At 39.6% G+C, this 13,125-nt stretch overlaps 2 protein-coding genes across 2 annotated transcripts; one reads left to right on the top strand and one right to left on the bottom strand.

Annotated features, from left to right (window-relative positions):
- Positions 1–2,772: 2,772 nt before the first annotated feature.
- LOC308088153 (uncharacterized protein) lies at positions 2,773–5,764 on the top strand (the record flags this gene model as incomplete). Its single annotated transcript, XM_080432529.1, has 5 exons — positions 2,773–2,784; positions 2,877–3,005; positions 3,883–4,017; positions 4,228–4,342; positions 5,034–5,764. The coding sequence occupies 5 exons, from the start codon at positions 2,773–2,775 to the stop codon at positions 5,249–5,251; spliced, it is 609 nt and encodes a 202-aa protein (XP_080288655.1). The 3' UTR covers positions 5,252–5,764.
- Positions 5,765–7,274: 1,510 nt separating this feature from the next.
- Positions 7,275–12,557, bottom strand: LOC308088144 (uncharacterized protein; the record flags this gene model as incomplete). Its single annotated transcript, XM_080432520.1, has 6 exons — positions 12,472–12,557; positions 11,225–11,251; positions 10,089–10,203; positions 8,992–9,081; positions 8,709–8,764; positions 7,275–7,283 (listed from the first exon to the last, which is right to left on the bottom strand). The coding sequence occupies exons 1-6, from the start codon at positions 12,484–12,486 to the stop codon at positions 7,275–7,277; spliced, it is 312 nt and encodes a 103-aa protein (XP_080288646.1). The 5' UTR covers positions 12,487–12,557.
- Between the last annotated feature and the right edge of the window lie 568 nt (positions 12,558–13,125).

Here is a 13,125-nt window from a genome sequence, read left to right as displayed (position 1 = left end):
CAAACACACCCTTATATTACACTTTGCAGGTTTCAGTTATTGAAAGGTATTGCCATTTTACACAATCTGTATCTTCAGCTAATTGCATTTAATTAGAACCCTCAAATACCCAACCTCCTTTAAATTTGCAATCCAATAGTTATGTCAGTTGATTCCCTCTGCTAAGAGGTAATTACAACCATGTCTGAACTACAGTAAAAATGGCAGTGCATCTAGTGTCCATCCAATATGGTGGCATTATCAACCAGTTTATAACTTTGAAAATGTTGAGATGCATTAGTTGTATTAACAAACTCTACAGATTGGTTAACACGTTTTAGTCAGTACATTAAGATTGTAGCTTTAAATGTTAAAGTAATACAATGCAGAATCCCAAATAACGATTTTTAGCAACCTCTGCTGGTCACTACCGTCACTGCATACAATTTCCGTAATCCTCGATTACCCAGAATTCCATTCGTTTTCACCGGAAGCCGGAAGCGTTTCAAAAAGCGATCTTTTATAATGTTTTATACTATCTACGGATCGTTTCTCTTAGCCAGTGGAGCATTAGTTACCATGAGCTGTGCTTTCTTTTTCTGTTCTTTTTCGATCTTCCAATCCTACATTATCTTAACATCAGCGTGAGGTTCCTTTTTGTTATAGCGCGGTAGTTCCTGGCCAAACAGGAAACCGTTGCGGTAGTTCCTGGGGACGTCGGCCACGACGTCATGACGTTGGCCAGGAACGTCATTTCCCCGGGAATGTCCCCCCAGTCCACTTTCAATAGAAAATATATAAATAAAAGGCTTCCGGGGGTGAAATTCACGGAGTGGGTGTTGTGAAACTTTTGCCACTCGCAAAAGATATACAATTTAACTTTAGTTTTGTTGAAAACGTTACCTAGTATTACTTTAAATATCACTGACTGTACATTGTTTATTTTGGTGTATTTCGTAGACTGGCAGGAAATTGAAGTTGCTTCAAGGGCCGCAGCACTGTTCAGGACACGCATGTTCAGGGAGCAACAGGGGGAGCCAGCTCTTCGCGTCACACTGGATCTACGTTCCGATGTCACACACAGAGAATCCTCTGTCATCGCATTCTACAAGCGAAAGAGACCGAAATGGGCTGCAGAACTTTTCTGTGTGCTGGAAGGTAGCAATATTTATTTTCAAATATAAAATATGGTCAAATTTGTAAAGGGGTCTTTCAGTCACAAATGACACATTGCGATCCCATGAAAATTGGGAAAGAATTTATAGGGTTACTGCTTCTGCAGACATTGTGTTGGTAATATGACAATGTAGCCATCATATGCCGTTTGCTCAGTTTGGCAAAACCACATAAGAAATTGGTATTGATTTAATCCTCTATTAGACATAAATGTATATGGGCCGTGATACAGTAATTGAACCAGCTATTTCAAGTATGCCAAGTACACAGTTGGTACATTCTCAGTTCAGTTATTTATGCCACTAATCATTTGCTAGTTATATTAAATTGAGGTACTGTATCACGCTAAAGATTCCAGTAGCAATTTGTTCTTTTCAATGTACAGCACATGCATTTCAACTGATGGCAGCATAAAATAGTCAGTGCTTCCTTCAGGTGCAAATAAAACACAGCTTCAAATAAATATTGGTGCTTTGTTGTCCAAATCAAATTCTATGCCACTAAACCTTAACATGTGGGCCAACCAATGTCTGAGAAACCATATAAATTGCATTACTCATAATTGACTGTTTCAAGGTCCTAGACAGCAGATCACAACCATGTTTGTTTTAACTATATTTGTCGTTTAGGTGATCTGGCGATCGGTAAAGGTGTGAAGCAGTTTTTCATCAGCTTTGCCATGCATATTTTGCAGAGTGCATTACACATGAATTTTGGTATGTTAGTGTGCTTTTCCTTTCAAGTCTGCCAAATGTTTTCATGCTGTGCTTTTATTGAACAGTGTTGGTGCTATATACAGCTCTGTCTTAGAACGTAAGGAAGCACCTTCACAATTGTATGCTTGACATTCTATCAGTGTCTGGTCATAAGAAGTGATTCTGAGTGAGCAATTTCATGAAAGCCATTCTGGTAAAAATCTTATGGTACATCTTATGGTTTCATTGTCCCCACGCAGGCTTTTTTTGGTTTATTGAAAGCAGGACTGTTAAGATACTTTTATTGTGTTCTGGCTTTTGTTTTACTTTCTCCCTGACACACACACACACACACACACACACAGTGATCCATGAAAAGAACTATTCTGTCCCTATCGGTTTACAGCTCAAACGGCGCTGAGTCGACTAGTAGAGCATCGGCCGGTCAGCGCGGGCACTCGCGCCTGGAGGCGCGAGGGCGCGCTTCCTCGGCCTCAAGCTCCACTAAGTCGGCGCGCCTACGTCGTGGACAAGCGTGTGCGTGTGCACGCGTGTTCAGCGTTCCCCTAGCGTAGCTTCCTGGTTGCTATGTGGGGGGGAACAACAAAAGACAGGTCCGCGTCGGCACATCAAAGCCCCGCCTCTCCGCGTTCTCCTTCTCCTCCTCCTCGGAGGAGAAGGAGGACGGTTTATTACGTGAGGCTCGCGAGGAGGAGCTCCTCCTCGCGAGCCTCACGTAATAAACCCCCGCCTCGCAGCGTCCTCCTTCTCCTCCTCGCGAGCCTCGCTAAAAGCCCCGCCTCGCCCCGAAGCCCTGTGCCTAAAAACGAGCGCTCTGTCTTCAATCTACCTGGTTCTCCATTCACCCTGTGACATATATATTAGCTTAATTCAATGAGACCTGTGATCAGAGTGAACTAGTATGAAAGATCGGGTAAGGTCGGTGTGACCCTGAGGTATTAAACACAATTATGAGGTAGGTTCAGTGTGGCCTTTCTAACGGAGGCCTTTTCTTCTCTGCTACAGCTGGAGGGCAACGAGGAGCTGTCGGAGGACCAGAAATCGGATGTCGGACACCTTACTGACCAGTTTCAACTGCCACCACTGACTGATGAAAACCGAAAGTATATTCATCAGACACTTCTGCAACAAGTGGTAAGAATGTAGAAAGAAACATGAATAATGTTGATAAACAATATTAACTATAGCATGACGACTGTAAATAGACGACTGTAAATAATATCTACATGAATACTAAACATAAACGGTTTAAATGAACTAAAGTAACATTGTCATCACACTGAAATAATATCAACTGAAGCAGTAACAAATCTGGTTACAGCACACTGAAATCACACTAAATGGCATTATCTGTGTGTTCACAGTAATAGAAGACACGCTAGCTAACCAGTTAACTCAATACCTACTGTAGTGAGGCTAATAATGCTGTGAGCAGGATAATGGTTGCAACAGTTTAACTCCTTGAATGAGTTTTTCATGAGTATAAAGAATACACTTATTACAGGTCAAATACAACAATTTGATGAACAGAATACAATGTATTGTGTTACATACCATTACATTAAAGCAGAAATATTACAACTTACTTAGCCAGTAACTGGTCCATTTTGCACCATGGTGCAGCCTTGGTGGTAGTATAAATAACAGTAATTATCAACTTGCAATACTCCCAATTGCAGTATTTAGAAGATGAATGCATTTGAAATTGGCACAGAAGTATCATGAAGGTTAACATGTCCCCCCTTGCAATTCACATTTCTGATGATGGTAGTTAAACAGTCATTTTAATCTCATGGGAGGTATCATGGAGATTGAAGTGAGTTCTTTGTCAATGGTGAACCAGTTTATTAAACCATTATGAGTCCTATGACCTATGTAATCTATTTTTATTTGTTTGTTCCAAAGGAGCTCAGAAGCTGTGATGTTACAGAACCAGCCATCTTTTAACGTTTGCCCAAATTCTCTGTTTTCTTAACATTTTTGCAAATGTGTGTATTGTGTTGCAATGCAGGTTCTGGGTAGAACAACTCCTCAAGTCCGACAGCTGAGGAAGGGATTAAAGGAAACTGGAGTGTGGCCAATACTGACGGGGCGGAAGGATGTGGCTGAAACTGTCTTCCCAAAAATGGTCGGGTTGAGCCCCCAGGTACGATACCATACAATATACTTTATTGTGTGGATAAATATGTCTGGGACTCATGTTGCACACACATAGCTACCTACCTACATGATGTAGTACTGAGCAGCCTCCAGCCTAAATACTTTCACTCTGAAGTTGTACTGACTTCATTCATTTGTTCCTCCTGAGATGTATTGATCTGTGTCTCATTTAATGTCAAATTTCTGTGACAACTAGGTCATGATTGAGCTCATCACCTGGCCATCAGCAACCGAGGATGAAGAGGACGAGGACTATCCACTTGAAACAAGATCAAGGATTGGAACCTACCTTAGGCAGTTCATTGAAACAGGTATATCATGTCCATATAGAAGATAATGTTTAAGAGGGTTACTGGTAATGGAAATGCAAATTAGTTCTCTACATTCTATCATGTGACTGGCCACTTATTATCCTTTACATTAGCACACATCTTAAAGCTACAACATAGGATTTACTTGATCTAATCTGTATGGTAGAATATGTTAATACAATATAACTGTCAACATATTAAATCAAGTATGCTATTGAATGTTAATACAATATAACTAGTACATGTGCATTGTGCAGTGGTTGGAAGTAGTCTCCCTACTCTTCCATTGAGACATTTAGAGTACCCTGGAGTCGGTAGGACACCTGGTTGACAATATCAAAGTTATTTGAAGCAGACGGTACCCCAGATTGGACATTAGATGCTCTGCTATAATTATTGTACTTCCGATATCATTGCAATTACCTCTCAATCTGTAGATAAATGCTCTAGTTCTAAAGTTGTGATGAAATTATTAACAAGTGTACCTGGGCTGAAACTTATTGAACAGCAACCAAGCCCATCATTTTCCAAATCACCTTGATCAGTTACCATTATATTACACGCATGGTTTCAAAGATTTCAGTTTGTGATGGTTACTCTTTCCTGCAGTAAAACTGAACTGTTGTTTCATTAATATTAAGGTATGAATAATTAAACGCATATTAATAAGCTTTCTCTTGTTTTTGTCTAGCTCCAGCAGACTGTCTTGTTGACCTTCTGAAGTTTTGGACTGCATGGGAGGTCCTGTCTGGGGAGCTCATAGTGGAGGTCAGGAGTGGGCAGTTCCCAACATCCCAGACATGCTTCCAGACCCTCCGTCTCCCAGGCCATTTCAAGACTTATGAAGATTTTGAAAAGGCTCTTCAAGCATCCATCAGCACAGTCAACACTGGTTTTGGAATGCACTAATGCCGTCTCCTGGTTGCTCTGAATGTCATCGTTTCCTCTGATTTAAGCAATGCTTTTATTTTTTCTTTAAACACTGCCTGGTGTATTTTGTAGTCCAGTTCCCCCTGTCTCAAGCCTTACAGGTGGAAGGTTACAAACCTAATATGCTGGTAGTCTCATCTCAATGTCTTAATTACAACACATCACTGCTGCCTAAGGACTCCCTCCCAAAGCACATGTGTTTTTGCCTGGCTTTAACAGGACAGTCAGTAGCCTGGGATCCAGCCTGATTCACTATGTTCGGCAGATGTATTTTAAGCGAAGTGAGAGAAAAAGAGAACCCGCCGAACGTAGTGAATCAGGCTGGATCACAGGCTACTGATGTTAATACACTTTAGGGTAAAGATGTTATGGATCTGGAATGGTGCATAGCAGTGGTGGACATTTTCCATCGTTCCAGACCCCATTCACTCATAAAGATTTAAAAATATTTATATCAATTAATTTAAGCCTATAATCAAGCCATCCAGGATCCTGGTGAATCACCTAACTCCCATTCAGAATAACCTAATTTGTCTTTTTCAGGGGAGGGATCTAAAGAAATCTCATTTGAAATAAAACTGTACTAGATATCTCCATACCAACCACTGGTTATTGTTTAATAGCATCCTAGTCATATTTGACAGGAATGTATGTTTTTCTTCTAAATGAGAGAAACCATATAGGAATGAAAGCTGTGCTTATACCTCCAAACATCCATGTATTCTAATAAAATTACCTGATTCTTGTTATTGTTATTAAAGCATTGAATGACTTAAAACCACCATTAGAAAAAAATGAATACCCAAAGTTACCCCAATCGGTCCTGTTGGGACTTTAATTGGCCAATAAATGGTTATGTCTTTTGTAGTAGAGGTATGGTCACATATACCCCCCTAAAATATAGTTGCTCAATGCTGATCAGCAGGTGGTTTCATTAACGTATATATATATAGACAATATTTTGGACCAATACAAAAGAAGATATACCATTTTTCCCACTTCAGCCAAAAAAGGGGCTTTGGCTTTGCCAGTTAACTTAACATAAGAAGGTAACTGTCCTGTAGGTATACAGGTAGCAGCACCAGTACCAGTAGTCCATGTGTACAAAGCAAAAATTCCTCTCTAGCCACCCAAGAAAACAGACAATGATAACAGATTCTGAAATTTATATTCATAATGAACGGTAAAGACAATACTGTACATTCAATGTTGCATTTGAGCTTTTATTTATTTACAAAGTCTTATTGTTACAGTCTTTCGTACTACTTCATCCATTGGTTCTCAAAGTGGGGTCCGGGGACACGTCCTAAGGTGCGATTTGTGAAACAGTGTGAAAGGAGCCCCCCAACACCATCAGTGCTCATTCCTAAACAATTAACACAATATGTGAAATTATGATGTTCTAGTAATATAGTTCCTGCTGTTCTACATAGGCTACTGCCAACCAGGTGAAGAAATCACAGATTGAGGCTTTAACCTTTGCTTTTAAATGAAACATCCGAGACTATAGTTGTATGGAAGATGCTTTTGAACATATTGCTAGTTTGAACACTTCAAATGCTCTAATCTTAAAATAATCACAAAAAAATACCTACAAGCTCTCAATGTGTCTAAAATTTAAGGTGCGCAACATGCTTCCATTGAAGACATGCTGGTTTCTAGTATGGAATCGAAATTAATGAAATGAGAACTTTAATCCATGTCATATTGTAGTGTTTCTGTGACAAAAGCTAGCACCTGGTTATAAAGGTTATAGCAATTTGAGTCATCATCTGCTAGAGGGTCAATTGCAGACTGAAGTGCTGACAGATCTTCGTCAGAGATGGGCACCGGAAATTCTGGGACCTGAACTCCAACAGAGGTCTCGGGGGTCATCAGGCCATCCTCCCAGTCCATTTCTGGATTTTGCAGGTCCTAAACATGAGATTTAATGTAACAAACACAAGCATTTTAAGCTTGGACCCCTAAATATAATTTCAGAAAGAACAGTAATGTGCTTGCTTCATGGTATCTGACACATACACAAGACAAAACACAGCAATAGGGGTAAATAAAGTTGTCCTATTTCTTTAATGTCTGCTGTGCATGCTAACGTGATGACATAAAGCCTTGGCAATGTGGCTGTTATTGGCTGAGCAGTCTGCCAATCCCCTGTGAGTGTCACTCATTGGCCGAACGCTGTTGGTCCCACCCAGCCCAGTAAATCACAAAATGTGATAGGAATGGACTAGATCAGCGGCTGCTGGACTATACTGACAAATTTGTCATAACATTGTTGCAGCTGAGACTGTACAATACACACTGTCACTGTAGTAACACTGTAGCTGTTGGTTGTCATTAGAAGTAAACAGTGTACATAGATACTTTTATCTATATGTTCATATCACTGTTGATAGGACATGCTTACTTTCAGTGGTGGAAAGTAACTTGAGTATGTTTACTCTGTACCGTACAAGTATAATTAGTTATTTTTACTGGAGTATTTCCTATTTTACAAAACATACATTAACCACTTCAGCCATACTTTGGCTATTTGAAGTCTAACTAACAAAATACTGTGACTAAAAACATGCTGAGCAGAACACATTTCCTGAACAGTGTATTTTTTTATTTTGAAATACAAACAACAAGTCAGTCAGGGCCTTCAAAAAAGCCAATTTTCAAAAATAGTGCATCTATAAAAGTGCTAAGGGCATAACAGGCCATTTTCTGGTTCCAGCGATCCAGACCACATTACGTTTTCAGAAAATATTTATATCAATTATTTTAAGCCTAGACATTTGATTCTGTGAATAAGAGGGAAAAATGTATATATTCATTTTTTCCCCTTCTTAACAGAATCAAACCTTTTATGGTCATGATTCACCAGGATCCTGGATGGCTTGATTATAGGCTTAAATTAATTGATATAAATATTTTTGGAAATCTCTATGAGTGAATGGGGTCTGGAATAATGGAAAATGTCCACCACTGCTATGCACCATTCCAGATCCATAACATCTTTACCCTAAAGTGTATTAACAACAGTAGCCTGGGATCCAGCCTGATTCACTACGTTCGGCTGGTTCTCTTTTTCTCTCACTTCGCTTAAAAGAAATCTGCCGAACGTAGTGAATCAGGCTGGATCCCAGGCTACATTACCCAGGGTTTTCAGCAACAACAACAGTTTGTAAACAAGGCAACAGTAAAAGGGAAATAAACAGATCAGAGAACATTAAAAACATCTTTCCCCTAAAGTGCATCTGATTTTAAACAAGGGACCAGTACAATGTTCCTGTCTGTTGAAGTTCAAGTGTTAGCCTTACAATAGGGAAATAAAACAGATCAGAGAAAGAGAGAAACTGTCCTGTTAAAGCCAGGCAAAACACATGTGCTTTGGGAAGGAGTCCTTAGGCAGCAGTGATGTGTTGTAATTAAGACATTGAGATGAGACTACCAGCATATTGGGTTTGTAACCTTCCACCTCCAAGGCTTGAGACAGGGTGAACTGGACTACAAAATACACCAGGCAGTGTTTAAAGAAAAAATAAAAGCATTGCTTAAATCAGAGGGAACGATGACATTAAGAGCAACCAGGAGACGGCATTAGTGCATTCCAAAACCAGTGTTGACTGTGCTGATGGATGCTTGAAGAGCCTTTTCAAAATCTTCATAAGTCTTGAAATGGCCTGGGAGACGGAGGGTCGCGAAGCATGTACGGGATGTTGGGAACTGCCTACTCATGACCTCCACTATGAGCCCCCCAGGCCCAGGGAGGACCCCCCAGCCAGTCCAAAACTTCAGAAGGTCATCAAGAGAGTCTGCTGGAGCTAGACGAAAAAAAGGAAAGCTTACTAATATGCGTTTAATTATTATCATACCTTCATATTAATGAAACAACATTTCAGTTGTACTGCAGGAAAGAGTAACCATCACAAACTTAAATCTTTGAAACCATGTGTGTAATATAATGGTAACTGATCAAGGTGATTTGGAAAATGATGGGCTTGGTTGCTGTTCGCTAAGTTTCAGCCCAGGTACAATTGTTAATAATTTCATCACAACTTTAGAACTAGAGCATTTATCTACAGATTGAGAGGTAATTGCAATGATATCTGAAGTACAGTAATTATGGCCGAGCATCTAATGTCCAATCCGGGGTACCGTCTGTTATATTGTATTAACATACTCTACCATACAGATTAGATAGTAAATCCTATATTGTAGCTTTAAGCTGGGCGCCAATGTAAAGGAGGGAAAGAAAAACGAAGTCGCCACTCGCCAGCCGCACGATATAATGTAGACCAGCGTTTCTCAAAGTGGGTGCCGTGACCCAAGTCCAGGGGTGCCGCATAATAATTTGATAATATTTGGAATTGATCAATATCACTTCAGTTTAACCACTTAGACCCTCTAAAGGTCTACTTAGTAAAAACGGACCTGAGTTGCACTTTGTGCGTTCTTTTTCAATCCAAATCTCTTCCCCCAAAATAGCAGATCTACTCGTAGAACTTGTAGATCTGCTCATTTTGGTGTATGTTCCCTCCAGAAAAGGGATGCTGGTGTTCAAGTGGTTAAACGTCAAGTATTAAGTTATTTATCCTAATGGAAACAGATATTCTCTCAAGATTGTCTTGTGACATATTGTATCTTAGAGGGAAATATTTACGTAGTGTAATATGACAAATGTAAGGAGCTACACAGTAACAATGTAATTCAGGGGTGCCGTGGATGAAAACGTTATTTACAGGGGTGCCCTGAGACAAAAACGTTTGAGAACCACTGATGGGGGACAGTAACCCTCTTAAAACGTATCTTCTATATGGACATGATATACCTGTTTCAATGAACTGCCTAAGGTAGGTTCCAATCCTTGATCTCGTTTCAAGTGGATAGTCCTCGTCCTCTTCATCCTCGGTTGCTGATGGCCAGGTGATGAGCTCAATCATGACCTAGTTGTCACAGAAATTTGACATTAAATTAAAAGACAGATCAATACATCTCAGGAGGAACAAATGAATGAAGTCAGTACAACTTCATAGTGAAAGTATTTAGGCTGGAGGCTGCTCAGTGCTACATCATGTTCTTCTACAGAAGTTTAGCTATAGTTTTGACCTCTAATGTCAATGCCATGTACAGTAGCTGAATAGTTTAGCTAAATAAATGTAAGACAACTCCATAATTCTGAAAAGCGTGGTGTTATACATTTTTTTAAACTACTGAGGTATATGATCAGGTTAAATGGGCCGTTAAGTGTTAGCTTTGTTAAAATGAGTGTTGAATAGCTCCGTCTCTCCAGCTCTTTAGTGAGTGGATAGAAAATAAATGTTCTTGTCTGAGGGATTATCAAAAAGGTGCACAACACACCGGTCCTTGTGAGGTGCCGGCCAACGGAATAAACACTAAATAATAATAGAGTATACACTCTTAGCTGCCGATGCATTTTATTGTGGACACGAGACAAAGACCAACGTTTCGGACAGAAAAGCTGCCTTCTTCAGGGTCCCATGTCTGAGGGATAACTATTTCATACAATCAGGAGAGAAATAAAAAGCTGACATATACTTGAACGCTGTTACATCTTCGATGTATAAACAATACATTGGCAGACTGTTCATTCGAATTTTGTTATTGACCACCTCATATTCTCCACACAGATTAGGAGCTCTTGCTCTACGGCAGACAATAGAGAGTAACAAACGACAGTTTTAAAAATTGATTTTGACATACCTCAATCAAAATCTTATTGCTGTTGGAGTCTACAGGGATTGTATGACAGCTTCATGTTATTCTTATCACTGGTTAATCTATACGTGTAATTCATGGTTGTGATTTGCTATGGCATGTGCTACTTGGTTTATGTGTAGTTGTTTTTTCCCCTTACTATGTAGGTAGCCATGTGTGTGCAGCACGAGTCCACTCCCAGACATGTTTACCCACAGAGACAATAAAGTATATTGTATAGTATCGTACCTGGGCTTTGCTCCGGACTTCGCCGTCCTGCAAGAAAAATGTTATGTTACCAATTCATCAATAACAAAGTACACAACACAATGAGTTTTGTCCCATATGGACACATAGAATGAGAGTTCACCAAAAGGGCTGAAACAATAAAAACATGCCACAACAACATAAAAAGGGTATTTATTAAATATAGTACATCTTACGATTCATTTTTTTCCACAGAATCAAATGTGTTATGGTCATGATTGACCAGCTTCCTGGATGGCTTGATTCTAGGCTTAAAATTATTTATATAAATATTTTTGGAAATCTCTACTGGGAAAAATGTATGTGGTCTGGAAAAATGGAATCAGAAAATGGCCGTCACTGCCAGTGGTGGAAAGTAACTAAGTACATGTACTTAAGTACATTTTTTGTTACTTTCTACTTTACTAGAGTATTTACAATTTGCAACTACTCTTAACCCTACTCCATTAATCTCAGAGGCAAATACTGTACTTTTACTCCACTACAATTATTTGAAAACATTAGTTACTTTGCAACTATTATATTATAAAACAAATTAACCACTTTAGCCCCATTTTATACAAAGGCTATTTTAAAATAGCAGATCTACAAGCTCACAAAACGTCACATAGTGATGTGTTGTGAGCTTGTAGATCTGCTATTTTCAAACATTTTAATAATTTGGTGATTAAATTATATTTTGATGCCAATACTTTTGTACTTTTACTCAAATAACATTTTGAAGACAGGCCTTTTACTTGTAACAGAGTATTTTTATATTGTGGTATTGCTACTTTTACTTAAGTAAAAGATCTGTTCTGAGTACTGGCTACTGCTATGCCGTGATGATTTCATAACAAGATCAGATGTGATTACAAACCGTGACAAATACAAAACCTTTGAAAACGGCAGCTAATGTTTTTGTCAGGCTTTGCACTGCAGAGACTGATGCTGTTACACCAGAACTGGTGACTTAATGAATTCTGTGACCCACCGTAGCAGAGTTAAACTAATACTTAAGAGTTCAATTTCAAACACATGCTCAGTTAGGTATCAAGTACATAGATAATAGCTTTGCTGGTGGTTGATTTATACAAAATAGACATTGGTATTCGATCGATTTCATGCTTAGTTCGGTTGTGTTTTGAACAGGAAAAGCATGTGTTCTCTTCTACTCTAGTTTTCAACAAAAAGCATGAATAGAGCTTTAACGCATACAACACGAAACAAGTATTAATACAATTGCTCACCTCTATCCCAGCCATGTTGTGGAGTTGGTGAAATGAATTTCAATTATTTTGTGCCGTGCGTCTGTTCTGTGGTTCCTGGTAATTCCTTCTCACTCACAACAACACCAAAATAGCACGCATTCTTTAGGACGTCTCCTAACGTGATGACGTGCAGGCTATCTTGTAGCCGTCATTGGCTGAGCAGTCTGCCAATCCCTTGTGAGCGTCAGTCATTGGCCGAACGCTGTTGGCCCCACCCAGCCCAGTAAATACAAAATGTGATTGGAATGGACTTCAAACGGCCCCGCCTCTGCTCCCGCCTCCGCCCCCCCCCCCCCCCCCCCCGCCTCCCTGCGAGGTTTCGAGTAGCAGTCAGAATGCTGCAGAGTTTCAACACTTATGGCATGCCTCTGCCGCCGCTGCTGCTGTGTGTGTGCGCGCGCGCGTGTGTGTGTGTGTTCAGAGATTTGAGGAGAATGTGCTGCTGTGTGTGTGACGCTGAATCACAGTTTCAAAATAAAGTTTAACCATTGATTTTTTTTTTCAGTCTTTCAACAATAAAGTTGCTAGTTTCAAAAACGATTCCCATTTAAAAGGTTTCTAACATGGAAAACAAAATAATACCCAAGGAGAACAGTGCCAAAATGCATATTCTGAAAGTGTGTTTGTGACCAA

The sequence above is a fragment of the Gymnoscopelus braueri genome, assembly GCF_963280865.1.
Source record: "Gymnoscopelus braueri genome assembly, chromosome: 1".
NCBI lineage: Eukaryota > Metazoa > Chordata > Actinopteri > Myctophiformes > Myctophidae > Gymnoscopelus > Gymnoscopelus braueri.
Note: the sequence above shows the minus strand (reverse complement) of the source record. Positions and strands in the feature narration are given on the sequence as shown.